General features: G+C 39.2%; 1 protein-coding gene across 2 annotated transcripts in view; it reads right to left on the reverse strand.

The window, feature by feature from the left end:
• KIF13B (kinesin family member 13B) overlaps positions 1-19,589 on the reverse strand; it is a 204,667-nt gene extending 185,078 nt beyond the window's left edge. For both annotated transcript variants that reach the window (XM_045461673.1, XM_045461664.1), the window contains exons 1-2: positions 19,442-19,589; positions 3,407-3,500 (exon numbers count right to left, since the gene is read on the reverse strand). In XM_045461673.1, coding sequence (XP_045317629.1) covers positions 3,407-3,500; positions 19,442-19,496 — 149 coding nt within the window. In that variant the 5' untranslated portion in view covers positions 19,497-19,589. The remainder of the gene's footprint in view (positions 1-3,406; positions 3,501-19,441) is intronic.
• Between the last annotated feature and the right edge of the window lie 750 nt (positions 19,590-20,339).

A 20,339-nucleotide genomic window follows, 5' to 3' on the forward strand; every position in this document is an offset into this window, starting at 1 on the left:
TGTTTTTTAATGGGTGTCTGGCTGGCTCAGTAGGAAGAACATGTATGCTTGATCTTGGAGTAGTGGGTTCGAGCCCTACGTTAGGTGTAGAGATTACTTAAATAAATAAGCTTTTTTTAAAAAGCTGTTTTTTAAGTCTGTGCTTAACTTTCCTTCATCAAAAACCATTACATATCAACCTTACTGGCAGCTGTCATTTAAAAAAAAACATTTTTTACAATGTTCTATAGCACTGAGTGATATTCGACTTGTATTTTCAGCACATGGAAAAAAAGAGCCATCCAAGATATTCTGCGAAAGCAAGAAAAGCTATTTGATTCTTTCAGAAACCCCTAAGATTTAAAGATCTCAAAAGGAAAGAAAATATTTTTCAGCTTTTATATTGTCATGTTTTTCTCACAACAACTTTATCAGGTAGATACTATTACACACTTGTGGGAGATTGTGTTTTCCAAAGACAGCCACAACAATACATATCCCAACCCAAAGGTTTTTCTCATGTGACACTGATGTTCCTCCATTAAAAGATTAGTCTATGTTCTCTCTCTCTCTCAAAAATAAATAAACATTAAAAAAAAAAATTTAAAGGGCGCCTAGGTGACTCAGTTGGTTGAGGGTCCAACTTCAGCTCAGGTTATGACCTTGCAGTCTGTGAGTTTGAGTCTCACATTGGCCTTGTGCTGACAGCTCAGAGCCTGGAGCCTGCTGCGGATTCTGTGTCTTCCTCTTTCTCTGCCCCTCCCCCACTCGCATTCTGTCTCTCTCTCTCTCAAAAGTAAATAAACATTTAAAAAAAAGATGAGTTTATGCCTCCTCTTCTGGAAACTGTTTAGATCTTTATATCAGCCTGAGTAAATAAATGGGACAGAAGATACTGTGTGACTCCCAAGGTTAGGACATAAAAGCCAATACTATTTCCACCTGGCTTTCTCACTCTCTCAGGACACTTGCCACCAGATTGTGAGTAGGTATTCTGCCTACCACCCCAGCTACACTCAAGCCAATAGGCAGCATTAACCACCAGACCTGGGTGACTGGGCCTTTTCCAGATGATTCCCATACCCAGCATTCAAGTCTTCCAGCTACACCCCAGACAGCATGGGGCAGAGACAAGCCCTCCCTGCTTTGTCCTGTCTGAATTCCTGACCCACAGGAGACCATAAGATAATAAATGATTATTGTTTCTTAAGCCACTAAGCTATTAAAAGTAACTGGTTATGCAGCAATAAGAAACTAAAACACTTTATAAATAAGGATCACAGGTGGGTAACCATCTACCAAATGGCAAAGCCAGAATTCGAATCCATGTCAGCCTATAGGTAAAGCCTATACTCTTCCTACCATAGGATATTGCCTCCATGTTTGTTCCGAGGTACCCACATTTTCAAATAAAGCAACAATCTCCAGATTGAGAATTCTAAGAGCAATAAACAGCCTCCAGTGTTAGTGACTTCAATTAATACTTAGGACAATAGGTCATTCAGTTAGCAAGCTCAAAATTCTAGCATTATTTTTGACACATCTATACCCTTCACACCCTAATAACATCCTATCTAATAGTACCCATATCCTAGTGATGCTTACAAAATCTATGTTGGGGTGCCTGCGTGGCTCAGTCCGTTAAGCATCCCACTCTTGATTTCAGCTCAGATTATAATCTCACGGTTTGTGAGTTCAAACCCTGTATCCAGTTCTGCGCTGACAGTGTAGAGCCTGCTTGGGATTCTCTGTCTCCTTCTCTCTCTGCTCCTCCCCTGCTTGCACTCTTTCCCTCTCCCTCTCAAAACAAATAAATAAACTTAAAAAAATTTTTTTCTACACCAATGACAATAAACCTGGACAATTACAGAACACTTTACAAAGTACTTTAACAATCACTAATTTGATCTTCAGAAAACACTTCTATTAGATAGGTAAGGCATACGCCATACAGATGAGGCTCAAAAAAAGTCAAAAATAACTAGCTACTAATTTAGTAGCTACTTAATAGTTAAAAACATCATGGATAAGTAGGGATTCAATTTAAGATTTTCTGACACTAAGTTCAGTGCTCTTTCAACTCAAAGAATCTGAAAGAACATTTATGGATCACTTCTCGGCCTTTTGGCTAAGATCAAGTGTGAAAGAACATTTATGCAATGCCTTCTGTGTAAATTTCCACATACAACATTTTCTCTACAAATTTAAGTACCTACTTCATGCTAAGCACCATGGAAGGCACTGTTTAATTTATGTTCTTCACTCTGACTAAAGCTGATCTCTATGAAAAGCCAGTCTTTCCCCACTTGGAACCATTCTCTATATGGCCAATTACCAACTTTTCCTAATCTACCTGCTTAACCACAGTGTTTAAAAACTGTCAAAGATGACATCTTACCCATAAAAATAAAGGTCAAATTTCCTTATCTTCTTTCAAGATCTTCTGTAATCTGATCATACCTTATTTTATTAAATTGACTTCCCTGCACTTGCTCAGAAAAACCAAATAAATCTCTTGCTTCTTCCCCAAATTCGCTTTCTTAACACTTTCTTGCTCTTTTTTTGTTTATACTGTCATCCAAATCTGGAAGTGATTCATCTTCAACCCTTGATAGACAGTCCCTTCCCTCCAACACCTTACAATCCACCATTGAGCTACAAGTAACAATCTAAAACAATGTATAATAATTCAGTTAGGTAGTACACATTATAGTTTACAGGGATTTAGAGGGGAGGAATCACTGAGGGATGCAGCAATGCCTTCAGGAAGAAGTAACACTTGAAATGGGCTCTAACTGACAGACAGGATTCAAAGTGGCAGAAGTAAAAACAGCCCAAGCTGAAGAACCACCTAAAGGCCTTCTCTTCTACTCTACTTCTTCCCATTTACATCTTACTAATCCTTTAGCCAATATCATCTCCTTCAAGTCTTCCTCAGTTACTCCACCATCTTACCTAAAGTTCTCTTCTCTGAGCTTCTGGTACAACGGCTATCTACAACACTCGCTCTAACACGTAATCATTCCATATTATAGACCTTTCCTCTTTGACTTGACAGCTACATGTCTCTACATAGTCATTAGGCATTTGTTATCTGCTAAGCTGAACTCAACTCAGCAGCCATTGTTGCTTTCAGTCATTTAAAAATCCATGAACAGGGGCACCCGGGTGGTTCAGTTGGTGAAGTGTCTGACTTCAGCTCAGGTCATGATCTCGCCATTCATGGGTTTAAGACCCACGTCAGGCTCTGTGCTGATGGCTCAAAGCCTGGAGATTGCTTCAAATTCTATGTCTCCCTCTCTTTCTAACCCTCCCCCACTCACGCTCTGTGTCTCTCTCTCTCTCAAGAATAAACACTAAAAATTTGTTTTAAATAAATAAATAAATAATAAAAATCCATTGAACATAACACTGTTTCTTAACTTACCGGGCATCTCCTTTGGAAAGATTAGTATTTACAGGACTAAGAATAACCTTGTTTGCATCTACATCCACCACACATTTGGTATGCAAGTCAATTTCTGCAGATGAAAAAAGAAAAAAAAAACAGAGAAAATAGTCATTTTTAAAGTAGTTTATTTCAGAAAAAATCATTTGACAAAAATCCAACACTCTTTACACTCAACAAACTAGAAATAGAAGGGAACCTCTCAACCTGATAAAGGACATCTACAAAAGCCTGCAGTTAATACCGTATTTGATGGTGAAAGACTAACATCAGGAATAAGAAAAGGATATTCTATGACTGCAACTTCTGTTCAACATTGTTCTAGAAGTTCTGGTCAGGGCAGTTAGGCAAGATAAACAAAAAGGATCCAGATTGGAAAGAAAGAAGTGAAACTATCTCTACTTGTGATGATATGGTCTTATAGACAGAAAATCTTAAGGAATCAGGGGTGCCTGGGTACCTCAGTCAGTTGAGAAGAGGACTCTTGATTTTGGCTCAGGTCATGATCCCAGGGTCATGGGACGGAGCCCTGTGTTGGGCTCTCTGCTGAGCATGGAGCCTGCTTAAGATTCTCTCTCCCTCTCTCTCTCTCCCTTTACCCCCTCTTCCCACACGCACTCTCTCTCTCTCTCTAAATAAATAAATTAAATTAAAAAAAGAAAATCCTAAGGAACCCATTTTAAAACTATTAGAATAAACAAGTTTTGCAAAGTTGTAGGATACAAGATCAATACCGTATACAAAAAGCAGTTGTTTCTATACACCAGCAATTAAAAAAAAAAAAACAGAAACAAGAAAACAATTTCATTTATAACGACATCAAAAAGATTTAAATACTTTTGAAAAGTATTAAAAGAATATAAAATAAAATATAAAAGAATAAATTTAAAAGAAGTGCAAGACAGGGACACCTGGGAGGCTCAGTTGGTTGAGAGTCCAACTCTTGGTTTCAGCTTAGGTTATGATCCCAGAGACATGGGATTGAGCCCCACATAGGGCTCTGAGCTGAGCATGGAGCCTGCTTAGGATTCTCTCTCTCTCCCTCCGCCCCTCTCCCACACCTGCACTCTCTCTTTCTAAAAGAAAAAAAAAAAGTGTAAGACTTGTACAATGAAAATTCCAAAACACTGTTGAAATTCAAGACTTAAATACACAGAAAATTATTTTACATTCATTAACTGAGAGACTTAATACTATTAAGATGACAATATATCCCAAATTGGTCTACAAAATTCAAGATAATCCCTATCAAAATCCCAGTTAGTTAGATTTTTTTTTTAAACAAAAAGTACCAAGGTAATCCTAAATCTATATAGAAATGCATACAACCAGGAATAGCCAAATAATCTTGAAAAAAAACAAAATAGAAAGACTATATTCACCAATGTCAAACTTAACTAGAAAGCTATAGTAATCAAGACAGTGCAGTGCTACTATAAGGACAGAAGGACAGACATGTAGATTAATGGAATAGACAGTCCTGAAATAGACTTGTCATATTTATGGCCAACTGATTTTGACAAGACAATCCAGTGGGGAAACTACAGTCTTTCCAGCAAATGGTGGTGGGACAACTGGATATCCACACACACAAAAATGAACACCATACACAAAAACTAATTCCAACAGATCATAGAAATAAATATGTAAGAGCTAAAACTATAAAACTCATAAGAAAAAAAAAAAAAAACATGAGTCAATGCACATGATGTTGGGTTAGGTAATAGTTTCTTAGACACCAAAAGCACAAACACAAAAGAAGAAAACAGATAAACTGGACAGTATCAATATGAAAAAACCTTTGTACTTCAATGTACGCCATCAAAAGAGTAAAAAGACAACCCACAGAATTGAACAAATATTTGTAAATTATATATCTAATAAGGGGCTTACATCAGAAAATATAAAGAACTCTTACAACTCAATAATAAAAAGACAAATAATCCAACTTTTAAATGGGCAATGATCTGAACAGATATCTCTCAAAAAAAGATACAAAAATGGCCAATAAGCAGAAAAGATGCTCAACAGATTATACATTAGGAAATGTAAATCAGAAGTACAATGAGATACCACTTCACACCCACTAGCATAACTATAGTCAAAAAGATAGATAATAACAAGTGTTAATGAGGATGTGGAGAAAATGGAATCCTCATACATCACTGATGGGAATATAAAATGGTGCAGTTACTTTGGAAAACAGTCTGGCAGCTCCTCAAAAGGTTAAACAGAGAGCTGGTATATGACCCAGTAATTCTACTCCTACATATATATTCAAGAGAAATGACAATCTAGGTCCACACAAAAGCTTGTGCATAAATGTTCATAACCCTAGTATTTGGCTATTCATAACAGCCAAAAAGTGGAACAAGCCAAATGTCCATTAACTAATAAATGGATAAATTTATTATATCCATAAAATGGAACATTATTTGGCAATTAAAAGGAATAAGGTACTGATACATACTACACGACATGAACAAAACTTGTGTGAACTGAAAAAAGTCAGTTACAAAATACCACATGTTGTATGATTCTACTCATTTGAAATGTCCAGAATAGGCAAACAAGACACAGAAAATAGACTAGTTATTCCTATGGCTGTGGAGTGACTGCTAATGGGTATGACAGGGTTTTTTTAAATTGAGGTATAATTGACATATAACATTGTATTAGTTCCAGGTATAAAACATGTAAAATGATTCCATATTTATGTATACTGCAAAATGCTCACCACATAAGTCTAATTAACATCTGTCACCATATGCAATTACAAAAAAACTTTTTTCATTATGAGAATTCTTAAGATCTACTCTCTTAGCAACTTTCAAATATGCAATACAGTATCACTAACTATAGTAACCATGCTGTTACATGGGTATAGTTTTCTTCTGGGGGTATGAAGATATATTACAATTGATTATGCTGATAACTGCACATAATACAAACCACTGAATTGGTTGAATTGTATGATATGTGAATTATATCTCAATAAAGCTATTTTTTTGTAAGTATAGGCCATGGCATGTTTATGTTCTCATATTTTTATATTCTAATATTTTTCTGACCCAAAGTATGAAACTATTTGTTTGCCTTATTGCCATTACCAAAAGATAAACCCTAAGGAAAGGAGCTGCACTGCCCTGGAGCTATTTTGTATTTCCCAAAGAACCTTGGCCAAATGTCAATGTCATCTCATTATAACTTAGAAGTATTTCCACTCCCAGGAAAGGTCATTTATTTTTTACATTTTAACTTACATAACTGAGACAAATTAAAAAAAAAAAAAAGCAAAACAAAAAATTCCCTCCCTGTACCTGACACAATTTTACTTATATTGGTTATTCTACATTTGTTCTCAAAAATGTATTCTAGAAGTATAAAAAATTTAGCAGTCTTTCTTCTGGCCAACACATTTTTTTTAGGCAAAGAAAACTGAAAGGAAAACTACAGAGTTAGGTGTGGAAGACTAATCCCAAAGCAGCAAGCGTTCCACTGTGGTCAACTGACACTAAAGTCTATAGGCCCAGAGCTCAAGAAAGTTTCTAATCATCATACTTTGTTAACACCACTTCTTAATGGTGTCTGACCACATTGTATTGGCTGGCCCCTCACAGTCAAATCTATATTATACACAAATGCATTATCAACCCTTCGGAAACTGTGCTGTGACTCAGAATCTACTGTCTCACCACCCACCACAAAATTAGTTATTAGTGTCTTGCAAGAGTGTTTGGTCTGAGCAAAGGAGCTGTGTGTATAGTTCTGCATGCAAAAGTACACATTAGAATGCATGCCTGAAAAACTGTAAATCCAATATTTTCTCACTAAGTGCTCTGCCATCATTTTAAATGATTTTGAATTGAGAAGGGATCCAAACATTTTCCTTCAACATTTGTATACTTTTTCCTTATTCTCTTCATAGCTCCTCCCTTCTCTGCCTCTTCTTCATGACTTCAGTAGATACAACTAATAATTTGGGAGCATTAATGACATCATGAAGGAACCAACGCCTGGAAAATCCTATATAATACACAGAATCACCTAATAACTAATATCCAACCTAAATTCATTCTGTCCTGAAGACTGCAACACTTAGAAATGTCCCTACGTCGAACACTCATGAAAGGTGGCCTTTAAAATATTCACAACTATCTTTACTTCATTACTTCAGTTTTTTTTTTTTTTAATGTTTATTTTTGAGAGAGACAGACAGAATGCAAACAGGGGAAGGGCAGAGAGAGGGAGACACAGAATCTGAAGCAGGCACCAGGCTCCAAGCTATCAACACAGAGCCCAATGTGGGGCTCAAATTCACAAACCACGAGATCATGACCTGAGCCAAAGTTGGAAGCTCAACCGACTGAGCCACTCAGACACCCTCATTAGCTCAGTTTTTAATCAAACAAAATTCCCACTCCAATTCTGTTGATTGATGAATAGATACTAAGACAAGGCTTTTCACAAGACTGTTTAGAATATGGGTGGAACATCTAGGACACACACACAAGCAAATAAAATCTGTGAGGTCTGAAGAGAGTTTAAGGATCAGATATATGAAAAACATTTAATATAAAATGCTATAGCTAGAGTACCATCAAATGCTACTAGTTGGTTGAATTCAATTATACTGCAACAAGATTCTAAATATGATATGTTCTCCATTTAAGACTTCTTGATCTATACTGCTTAGAAAGTAGTAGTTAAATAACAGTAACAAATTTAGGCCCTAACTTTAATGTGAATTTTAAAAATTAAAAAAAAATTTTAAAACACCTACCAAAAATTCAAAAGATAAGCAGCTTCCTCTTAGTTTGGAGCAATACTTAGATTAAAAAGATAAGGACCTGGGGCACCTGGGTGGCTCAGTCAGTTAAGCGTCCGACTTTGGCTCAGGTCATGATCTCACGGTTTGTGAGTTCGAGCCCCGCGTCAGTCTCTGTGCTCCAGCTCGGAGCCTGGAGCCTGCCTGGATTCTGTGCCTCCCTCTCTCTCTGCCCCTCCCCCACTTGTGCTCTGTCTCTCTCTATCAAAAATAAATAAAATGTAAAAAAAAAATTGTTTTTTAAAGATAAGGACCTAACTTCTATGAGCTGCCTTTGCAAAAACTGCACTAAAGTATACCCATGTGCACAGCAGTAGTCACAATACCCAAAAGGTAGAAACAATCTAAGCGTCCATCAATGAATGAATGGAAAAACAAAATGTGGTGTAATTCAATGTAATATTATTCAACCTTAAAAAGTAATGAAATTCTGCTAAAACATGGATGAACCTTGAAGACATTATGCCAAATGAGATATACTGGTTGTAACAGGTCAAATACTATATGATTCCACTGATAAGAAGTACCTAGAGTAATCAAATTCATAGAGATAGGAAGTAAGATGGTAGATGCCAGGGGCTGGGCTTAAGAGTCAACAGAGGAGTTTCATGGATACAGAGTTTCAGTTTTACAAGATAAAAACGTTCTAGGAGTAGATAGTGGTGATGGTTGCACAACAACTTAATGCCGCTAAACTTCACCCTTAAAAATGGTTTAAGATGGTAAATTTTGTTATATATACTTACCACAATAAAAAAAAAAAGGCACTAAATACTCACCACTATTATAATAAGTAACACATGGACAACAGTTTATACCTAGCAAAGTTTATAATAATGAGATTGGGATTTAATTAGTACTATGTCTGAAAACCAATAAAAAACCAGAATGATCTTAAAGTTAAGTAATACTATAAGTTTATGTCATGACTAATTGAGTTTTATCATACTTAGAGCCATGAATGCTTTGATGTATCCATGAGTCCTTAAAAAAAGGAAATTTACTCCACTAACATTAAAGATCCCATAGTATTTCCCAAACAGGATCCTCTTCTAGGTCAAGTTCCTCAAGATGAATATTAAAATATTAACAGCTGACAATTCAGCTTACTCAGCCAGCAAATTAGTCACCCTGTACAAGTGAACAATCATTTGAAACAAGTCTTTCTTCAATGCATAAATCAACTATGGCTCGTTCCTCAATGACTTCACAGTGAAAGACAGGCAGGATCTGGGATACTCCCTTTACATAACTCATGTTGCATCTGAGGAAATGTATCATTCTCAGTGTGAATTAAATAATTCTGACTTGCCCATTTACTAATCTGTTCTCTAATTCTCCAGAAAATTATTAATAATTTTCAAACCAAATATTCTACTCAGAAGTGTAAATGTACTTCCCTTTACCTACCAGTCACATTCCTAAAGAGCTTATTGTATCTTACTCTTAAATTCAATAGTCAATTGATTTTCAACAAGGGTGCCAAGAAAATCCAGTGGGGAAAGAACAGTCTTTTCAATAAGTGGTACTGGGACAACTGGATATCCATATGCAAAAGAATAAAATGGAACCTTTACTTCACGTCACATTCAAAAATTAACTCCAAACAGACCAAAGACCTAAATACAAGGTCTAAAACTATAAAACTCTTAAAACATATAGACATAAATCCATGTGACCTTGAGTAAGGTAATGATTCCTTACATATGATATCAAAAGCACAAGCAACTAAAGAAAAAAAAAAAAAAACAGATACATTGGACCATATCAAAATGAAAAAGTTTTATGCTTCGGGGTGCATGGCTGACTCACTCGGTGGAGCATACAAGTCTTAATCTCGGGGTTGTGAGTTCAAGCCTCACATTGGGTGTAGAGATGACTTAAAAATAAAATCTTAAAAAAAAAATGTGTGCTTCAAAAGACACCATTAATAAAATGAAAAGGCAACCCACAGAAATCAAGAAAATGTTTGCAAATCATTTATCTGATAAGGGACTGGTATCCAGAATATATAAAGAACTCCAATAGCTCAATAATAAAAAGACAAACCAATTTTTAAAACAATGATGATTTGAATAGAAATCTCTCCAAAGATATACAAATGACCAATAAACACATGAAAAGATGTTCAACATCATTAGATACTGGAGAAATGCAAATCAAAACCACAATGAGGTACTACTTCACACACACTAGGATAGCAATAATCAAAAAGATAAAACAAGTATTGGCAAGGAAGGACATGGAGAAAAACTTTCATACATGGTTGGTGGGAATGTAAAATGGTGCAGTCACTTTGGAAAACAATTTAGGAGTTCCTCAAAAGTCAGAATTACTATATGACCCAGCAATTCCGCTTCTATGTGCGTGTGTGTAGTATATATGTGTGTATGTGTATGTACGAACATGTATGTATATATGTACATATATATATCATATATATATACATACACACATACCCAAAAGAAGTAAAAATATACATCCACACAAAAAGTTATATACATAAATGTTCATAGCAGTATTCAAAATAGCTAAAAAAGTAGAAACAAGCCAAATGCCCATCAACTAATGAATAGGTAAACACATGCAGCATATCCATATCGTGTAATACTATTCTACTTTAAAAAAGAATGAGTACTGACTCATGCTACAACAATGTATAAACCCTGAATACATTATGCCAAGTGAAAAAAGTCAGATACAGAAGTCCACATACTGCATGATTCCATTTACATGAAATGTTCAGAATAGGCAAATCCATAGAGACGAGAAGTAGAACAGTGGATGCCCGGGACAGGGGAGAGAGGTAGGTGTGTGCTGGAGGACAGAGGGTGTCAGGAGGGTGGACAGTGACTGCTAGTGGGGACAGAGCCTCTTTGGGATGATGAATATGTTCTGCCATTGGATAATGGTGATGGGTACACAACTCTGCAAAAACACTAGAACCACTGAATTGTACACTTTTGATGCGTCAATTATATCTCAAAAAAATTAGCAAGAATGACCCCACTGCCCTCAACAGATATAAAATATGGTTAGAGCCCTTTAATTAAATTTCTGAACATTGCTCTGAAGATCCCAGTCAAGCCAATCCTTCTTACTCTCAAATAACAACCTCACAATCCACCTCATCAAGAAAATTAAGGACTCCAGGGCTTTCCCATTATATAATTATCCTCTTCTTCCCATATTTCAAAAATTTCCCTCTCTTGGCTTTTTCTGTCTACCACAAGGCTCAAACATCTCTCAGACTCAAAGGGGAAAAAGGTCTGTTCCTAGGACACCTCCGGATGCCACTCTATCCTTCCCTTCTAAATGGAGTTTTTTGAGGGGTGCTTGAGTGGCTCAGTCAGTTGAGCATCTGACTCTTGATCTCAGCTCAGGTCTTGATTTCAGGGCCATGAGTTCAAGCCCCACATCGGGCATGAAGCCTACTTAAAAAAAAAAAAAAAGAATTTCATAAATGGAGTTTCTTGAAAGAATATTCATGTATACTCACTTCCACCATATTGGCAACCCACTTACATCTCAACCCACTACCAACACACCAACACTAATTTATTCATTCAGTCAAAATTATTCTTCTGAAAATTACCACTGACCACCATATTGCCTAGTCCACTGAACACAATTCATACATGCCATTATCATACATGCCATTCTGTGATCTCCTACTGACCATTCATATTTTGACACATTTTCTCTCTGGGTTCCATATTACTTTTACCTGCTTCTACTTATGTCTCTCCTCTTGGCCTCTATGACCTCCTCCTTTGCACACACCTTAATTTGGTATTCTATCTTATACCTACAGTAATGACCCCCAAATCTACACACATCTCCAGTTCCTTAGGTTCAGACTCCTATGCAATAACCTTCTGGATCCACCCACTGCACTGCAGACACCTAAGAGTTTCTTCCACCTATGTACAATATCTTATTCATAGTCGTAGGGGCAGTAGGCACCACTGACTAAATATTGTTGAATGCCCAAGAACAGAACTCATCATTTCCTACACCTCCACCCTAAAACCGGCTTCTCCTATACTTCTGATGTCAGTTAATGACCCCAACATTTGTTCACTTAGTCATATAAATCATCTAAAACAGAAGCTTTACAGTCTTCCTGTATTTCCTAACTTTCAGTTGCTCTAATGCCATCTTGACATGCTCCTGCTGGTGGTATGAGCTAAGCCATAAATGCTCTTTACCCAGCACCTCTGTCAAGAATCGGTCTGCAGTCAGCAACTTTGAGGGACAAGTTTGTCCTTCAGGACAGCGAGCAGGCTTGCTTACCACTTAAAACAATGGATTCCCCAAGCCCTGTGTTCCTCAGATGCAGCGCAAACGAATTGCTTGCACAGCATCCATTTGGACACTCCACATCACCCCTGTGGGATTGGCCAGTGAAGGGAGCAACTCACAATGGCTGCTCTGCCATGAAGTCTTCTGACCCAGAAGTCCTATGTCTTCTCCTAGCATCCATGAAACAGTAACTAGCTAACTTATTAGCTTATGAGCAAGGTAAAAATACATAGATTAATTCCAACAACTTGTGTTATGTACCCCACCTACCATGCATGCCTCCCTGCCCACTGTCTTCAACTCAACCCTTACCATTCTCAAGTCCCACCCCCATTTCTTTCATTTGTAATGCACTAGCATCACTGTGTACATATGTTCTTGTAATTGACTCACCTGTGCATGCATCTCTTATTACAAACAAGACAGGGAGTCCCTTTGGTCAAAGATCATGACTTATGCTTCTCGTATATCCTGCACATCTTTGAAAATTACATAAACTCAAAAATGCAAGGTCCCTTTAAAGATCATCACATCCAATATAGCAGTAAAAGCACAGGCTTCAATGGGAAAGTGGGTGAAACTCAGGCTCCAAAATACTGGTCTTGTAATCCTGGGGAAATTTACTTATCCCTGTCTGAGATTTTGTTAAATGGTAATTCTATAAACTACCTTTCAAAGTTTTGTTTAAAGAATAACATATACAAAGTACTGAACTCTGTAGCTAACAAACAGCTCTTAAAAAGGAGTAGCTATTATTCTTTGCTTCGATCAACGCATACCAAATGGGCTAATACCATCTTTTAAAGATATCTACAGCAGGGGTACCTGGGTGGCTCAGTCAGTTGAGTGTCTGACTTTGGCTCAGGTCATGATCTCATGGTTCATGAGTTCAAGCCCCACATCTGGCTCACTACTGTCAGCATGGAACCTGCTTCAGATCCTCTGTCCCTCCCCACCTTGTGCTCTCAATCAAAAATAAATTTAAAAAAATAATAAAGGTATCTCTAGCACCCAAAAGCTCAAGCCCAGTACCAATTAAGTCATGGGTTTGTGTCCTAGAGATCAATTAGTTTCACATACTTCCCCATAAATTACACTGCTCATCTTTGCCAAGTTTTTTTTTTTTTTTAATATGTTCTGTTGAACACAAGGGAAACCTGATCAGCAAGCCAAGAGATCAATCAATAATAATCCATTTCCACTCACTCAATAAACATCTCCATTCATCTGCTTAATGAATAGTTTTGTCAGTAGTATCCTCCATCTTCAGACCTTAAGGACTGGAAAAGTTGGACATTAGTCATTGTTTTATGGAGGTGAGGGGGTAAAAGTAAATGCCAACTCAAACAAGTTTTTATTTTATTTTATCATGTAAACTTGTACTTTCTTCTCCAAAAGCCTGTGGCCCTGTATGTATAAATCCCAATTTCAGTCACTGAGTAGACAGCAGAAACAAAACAATGTTGTAAGAGTTGTGTGTCTCATTCTCCATTAGCATATCAAGCAGATGCTAGAAAACAAGGATCTTCTGTTTTAGAAAGTATGTCAGAAATTTCCATCCACAGCCGTCCTCAACTCCAGTATCAGTCATCTCTCTGAGCCCACCAATGTCCTGAGGGTCAAAACCACCTTCCTGTATCAGAATCTCCTTGCTACCCTGCCCCTTCATTTCCTAAGGATCACGTGTGTCTTCCCAGACTGTCAGCATGTTCTCTAAGCTTCCTACTTCCTCAGTTTCACCTTGTAGTTTCACCTTGTCTTCTGAGTCATGACTGCTTACCTAAGTTTTGACCAGCCTCCTTACTCTTCCTATTCACATGGCTTCATTTTCACAACCCGCTCTTAAATGTTGCCCAGCTGTGCCCTGAATCAGGCATTTACCCAGGCTTTTGATCCTGCTCTGAGACCTGGCAGTCTTCCTTCTCCATGCTGTGTCCGAGATCCATGCGAAGTTCTACAGAGCTAAAGAGAGCACACGAACGAGCCACCCTAACCCGGACTTCTGGGCCGAGCCAGCACTAAGGGCTCCCTGCAATTCCACCCTACCTTTCTAATCTCATCCTTCTGGCAGGCTTATCTGTCTCTGCCGCCTAAACTTGCCTGGTTCATTCCTGTTTCTGTGCCTTTGCTCTCAGGCCACACTTCCTCCTCAAAGACCCAACGCTCTCTCCTCCCCTCCTACCACGCACCCATTCCGATCATAAGCTTCCTCCCTCTAAGTCTAACCAAGGTTCTCCCTCCCCAAAGAAGCCTTCCCTGATCACCAGGCTTCCAGGGACCTTTCACTCCTCTGAATTCCAGTATTGCCAGATCACTCACCTGGCAATCTGTGATAGGTGCTTGTTTACCTTTTAATCTTATCTTTTCACAGGACGGCCATTTCCTCATGAGCGTGAACCATGAAGCACATTTTAAAAAACTGAATATTACAATACTAGTCAACACTAAGAGTTTTTAGGATGTTAAGATTCTCCCAACAAGAATAAGCAATCTCATTTTTTCATGTTTCTTTCTAGCCCTTGCCCATCCCTGTTTACATTTGTATACAGTAATAAAATTAACAGCAAATTCAACCTTACAGTTACACATTCTGTTTTACATTCTGGTTTTTCTGCTAACATAGAAAAGTCTTCCTTGTTGGGGCGCCTGGGTGGCGCAGTCGGTTAAGCGTCCGACTTCAGCCAGGTCACAATCTCGCGGTCCGTGAGTTCGAGCCCCGCGTCGGGCTCTGGGCTGATGGCTCAGAGCCTGGAGCCTGTTTCCGATTCTGTGTCTCCCTCTCTCTCTGCCCCTCCCCCGTTCATGCTCTGTCTCTCTCTGTCCCAAAAATAAATAAACGTTGAAAAGTCTTCCTTGTTAAATGATGTCCATTGTCATCATTCTTAATAGATACATAACAATTTTTCCACTGAGATACTAGACTATGATTTCCTTAAGCACTGACTTCTATCAGTACATTCTTCTTTGTGTCTTTGAGCCTTTCACTGAATTAAGTACTATAAAGTGCAAAGTAAGCCCTTGAGAAATACCTGTTGAAATAAATTTATTATCCATGTTTCCTAACTGAAATAACCCATTTCACTACTCTTCTCTCTAGCTAAACATCTAATGTAATTTTTGGTTTCACTACCTTAGACCAGATAGATAGCAAAGGTATTTTCCAAACACTTTTGGTGTAAATTTATCTATTTTGGTAATTGATTTTACACATATTTAAATATGGGAAACCTCTTGCAAAAAGGCAGTAAGATCCCATACTATCTAATATAAGCTAGACATCTGGCAGTCATTCAGTAAATACTAAATATTTTTTAAACCATCTGAAGTCATAAAACATCAAATTCCTGAATAGGAGAGTGTCACTGATCTACCTAGTGCCATCAATTATGCTTGTAAACCTTTCGGTTCATTTAATAATTATACTGGTTAATAATGTATGAATGGGTGTTCCTTACAGTGGAAGAACACAACCAGAGTTACATGGTAAGTTGTCCACATCTGAAAAAGAACATGAAAAACCAAACAGTATCTGCAAATAGAACTTCAAGATAGCATGACAAAACAGGTTTACAGCTTTTCTTCAGCTCGTTTGAGTTCATATTTCAGATGAAGAAAAGCAAAACAGAAGTTGTAATGTTAAAACTAGGTAAAATTACATATAATTTTTTATATTGGGTATATTTACATATACCCAAACCCACGTATAATTTAGCAAAAAAAGACTGAAACACTCTTACTTCCATGATAAATGTTAAATAATAAGCCAACTAACTACCTTAACACCTTAGCAGATACTGAACCACATGAAGATCTTAATGGTACGTTAGAAGCTTCCTGCAAATTTCAATTTTCCTCAAAAAGTAGCCGATGAGTCCAAACATCAGAAACCCATTCTCATCTCAATCTTATTTGTGAGGAGTGATATCTGAGGTTGCTTCCTGAACTAATATGCTATGAGAGAAACAGTTATGACTAAAAGTTTACTATTTGTCATAATCATATACTACTACTTAATACACTAATTTTCACAGAAGTAATGATTAGACAAAGTAATATGATTCTTCTCAAAATTCCTGGAAAGGAATATAGTTCCATTGTAGTCTTTTTAAACAAATTCTAGATAGCAGTTTAAAAATCACTGGCTTTAGGGGTGCCTGGCTGCCTCAGTCGGTGGAGCATGCAACTCTTGATGTTGGGGTTGTGAGTTCGAGCCCCAAGCTGGGAGTGGGATTACTTAAAAATGAAATGTTAAAAAAAACAAAATCACTGGCTTCACAATAATAATACACTGAATTCCATAACTTCTAGATTTATGTAAATGACTACTTCATGACAAAACAGAAATAGAACCAATCTTAATTATCTGTGGTAATTACAGAAAAAAGAAGTCCATATGCATTCAGGAAATAACAAGGCTAGGTAAGAGATGGCACTAAATGAAGGGGGAAACAGTTACCAAAATAATGCACTTCTATTTGCGGAGTAATGAATCTATGTATAAACCTTAATTTAAATCTTTTTTTTTTTTTGGGGGGGGGGCAGGTTTGTTTGTTTTTAGAGATAGCACAAGCAGGGGTAGAGGGAGTGAGAAAGAATCCCAAGCAGGCTCCACACCCAGCGTGGAGCCCCATATGGGGCTCGATCCCATGACCACGAGATCATAACCTAAGCTGAAATCAAGAATCAGACACTCAACCCACTGAGACACCCAGGCACCCCAAACCTTAATTTTAAAATGAGTTCAACCAAAGGAACAGCTAATATCCATTCCAGAGTGAAAATTAGTATTCTATGTGTCCCTGGGCACTCTGATACAACAATTATTATAATCTAATTAATGACAATTTATATAGTACCTTCCCTCAAAAACTGAAATTCATGGGGCGCCTGGGTGGCTCAGTCAGTTAAGCATCTGACTTGATTTAGGCTCAGGTAATGATCTCACAGTTCTCTGAGATCAAGCCCCATGTCAGGCTCTGCACTCGCAGTGTGGAGCCTGCTTGGGATTCTCTCCTCTCTCTCTGCCTCTCCCCTGCTCTCCCTCCTTCTCTCTCACTTAAAATAAATAAATAAACTTAAAAAAAAATAACTGCTGCTTCAAATTCTGTTTCCCTCTTGTTCCCTGCCCCTCCCCCACTCATGCTGTCTCTCTCTCTCTCAAAAATAAATTTAAAAAAACATTTAAAAAATGTTTAAAAACTGAAATTCATGTGGGGAGGGGACGAGGGTAGGATTCTAATGATCTGAGATAGGTCTTTTGTGATGATTAGCTACATCTTTTTAGCACTGACATTTCCAAGTTTTTTGTGAAAAGGAAATTTTAAGAATGTGCTGAAACCATCCTTTCAGAATCAAGTTCCAGATAAAGTTGTGTTTTATATGGCCTGCTTTTTCATTTTTTTTAAAATCATTGTAATGGTAATAAACTTGAATAAAGATGCCTGAGCACCTAAGAACAAAAGCTTCTGAAAACTTTCAGAGTTCATCTAAGACCCTTTGATTTTGTCAAAGGAAAGACTGAAGACCCAAAATGTGCACTAGTTTAAGTTCTTAGGGGAAGGAGAAAAAAATAAAAAAACAAAACTCTCCTAGGTCACATGACAGCCTTACACTGACCTAGCAACGCCAAAAGAAATGATCTTTTGGGAAGATCTGACTCCTAGGGAAGACATAAACTAACTTGGAAAAGAAGGACAAACCAACAAAACAGACCGTCAACTGGCTGATCTGTATATCTCAATATATACAAAAGACAGCAGAGAAAAGGAAAATTGGAAAACTCGTGATTTCTACAGACTTAACACTTGAATATGAACACAGAAGCTGCAAAAAGAGTCTTATCAATTGAAAAGTCATCTCCTGGGATTATAACAGTGATCTCAATAACATAGCCTTGTACAGAAAGTGTTTTCAAATATATTATCTCATTTAAAGTTCCTTGCTCAGTCACGCTGCTGCTTAAGCATTAAAGCCAAGACCCAGCCCACCTCCTCGCGGTACTCTTCACTCCATTCGACAGTCTAAAGCGGATTTAAAATGTACTCGGTTTATCTGCTTTCTCTACCCTCCCTGCAGAATTGAGAGAATGTCTGAAAGATACAATTTCACAAGAATCTTGGCACTTAAACTATTTATTGTTGAGAGATGACGAATATGACTTCAAGCAAAAACAAAACTATCTCAACAGTCAAAAAGCGGGGGATGGAAGGGCATCTCTTCTCACTTCAAAGTTTTTACAATTCTTTATGACCGCCCAGTTAAACGTATAGAATGAAAAATGAAGACGAGGAATTTTTGCACTTGAGTGCTTTCTCAAGAGTAAACCAAATTCCCTGCCATTTTTTCCTGCCGCGGACCACAAAAGTGCAGGGTTGAGGTGACTGGGCCGGAGACGTGGGGCCTCGGGGTGCCTGGCCGTCCCGGCCAGGGTGGAGGGGTGAAGGCCGAGGGGCGGGGGCCACTCTGACAGCTGGCAAGGAAAAAGCAGGGGACGCGTCGGTGCACGGGCGAGGAGTAGGGGCGGGGGAAGGAGGAAACGAGCCCGGGGCGAAGGATCAGAGCGCCCTCCCGCAAGGGCAGGAGAGGCGTGAGGGCGAAAGGGCGCCGGGGCGGGGCGGGCGCGCCGGCGGAAGGGGCAGCGGACCGGGACGTGGGGCCCGCCGCGTCCCGGACGCGGTGCGGGCGAGGGGAGGGGCGTCCCCGCGCAGGACGGGCGGGCGCGGGGAGACAAGGATTCGGGGTGCGCCGGCCGCCCTCTCGCTTGGTCGCGGACTGCAGGGGCGGGGCCGGCCGGACCCCACACGGCGGCCGCGGGTGAGGGAAGGGCGCGCCAGGCACCTGCCGCCTCCACCGTGGCGGCCCCGGGCGGGCTCGGCTCTCACCTCTCCGGTTCATGGGCCGGATCCGCACAGCCACTTTCACTTTGGAATCCCCCATCCTGCTGCTGCCGAGACTCTCCCTCGGCTTCCGTCTGCCTCGGCCACCGGGCAACTCTTCGGGGCTGGCCGGGCGGGAGGGGGCTGCGGGAGGGAGGGGCGGGGAGGGGGCGGAGTCGGGGCGGGGCGGGGCAGGTCGCCGAGCTCTCGGCGCTCCCTCGTTGCATGACGGGACTTGTAGTCCCTGAAGGCAGTCGTGGGCAATGGGCAGGACAGCGGCGGAGGGGCTCGGGTGGGGCAGGAGACATTAGGCGCATTTCGCTCTCTGGAACGTGTAAATGCTCCTCTGTTTCTACATCATTCTACTCTCACAGCTAGTACTGAAACATACGCCGTCGGTAGGCTGATACCACACCTGAAAATAGTTGAATAGATGACATTGGAGACCCTGAGAGCGATTTCTTCAGACTTATTTCCTGCTAACCTTAAAGTTTGATCCCCGCCTCAACTTCCTCTGCCTGGATTGCACTCCCGGCCTTGTTTGCTGAAATCTTCCTTCAATACAAGGCAAAAGTTAACCTCTTCAGGATGTCTTCATAGATCCGCAGGTTAACCGTATACGACCTCGCCCTCTGAGCCCCTACCAATCTATTCCAGTCTTGACCTTGGGCTCTGGAACCAATCCGAATTCAAATCCTGCACCAACACTTTCCACCGGTGTGACCATGGACAAGTGATTTGATATTTAGCGCTTGTCTTTTCATGATTAAAATGGAAACATTAATGCCTACTTCATAGGATTGTTGCAAGGCTTAAATGAGTTAATACGAATAAGTTCTTTTAAAACTCCCTGGCACATAAGAAGTGATCAATAAAAGTAAGTCATTATTATCTTTGCTTTGTT

The sequence above is a fragment of the Leopardus geoffroyi genome, chromosome B1, assembly GCF_018350155.1.
Source record: "Leopardus geoffroyi isolate Oge1 chromosome B1, O.geoffroyi_Oge1_pat1.0, whole genome shotgun sequence".
Taxonomy (NCBI): domain Eukaryota; kingdom Metazoa; phylum Chordata; class Mammalia; order Carnivora; family Felidae; genus Leopardus; species Leopardus geoffroyi.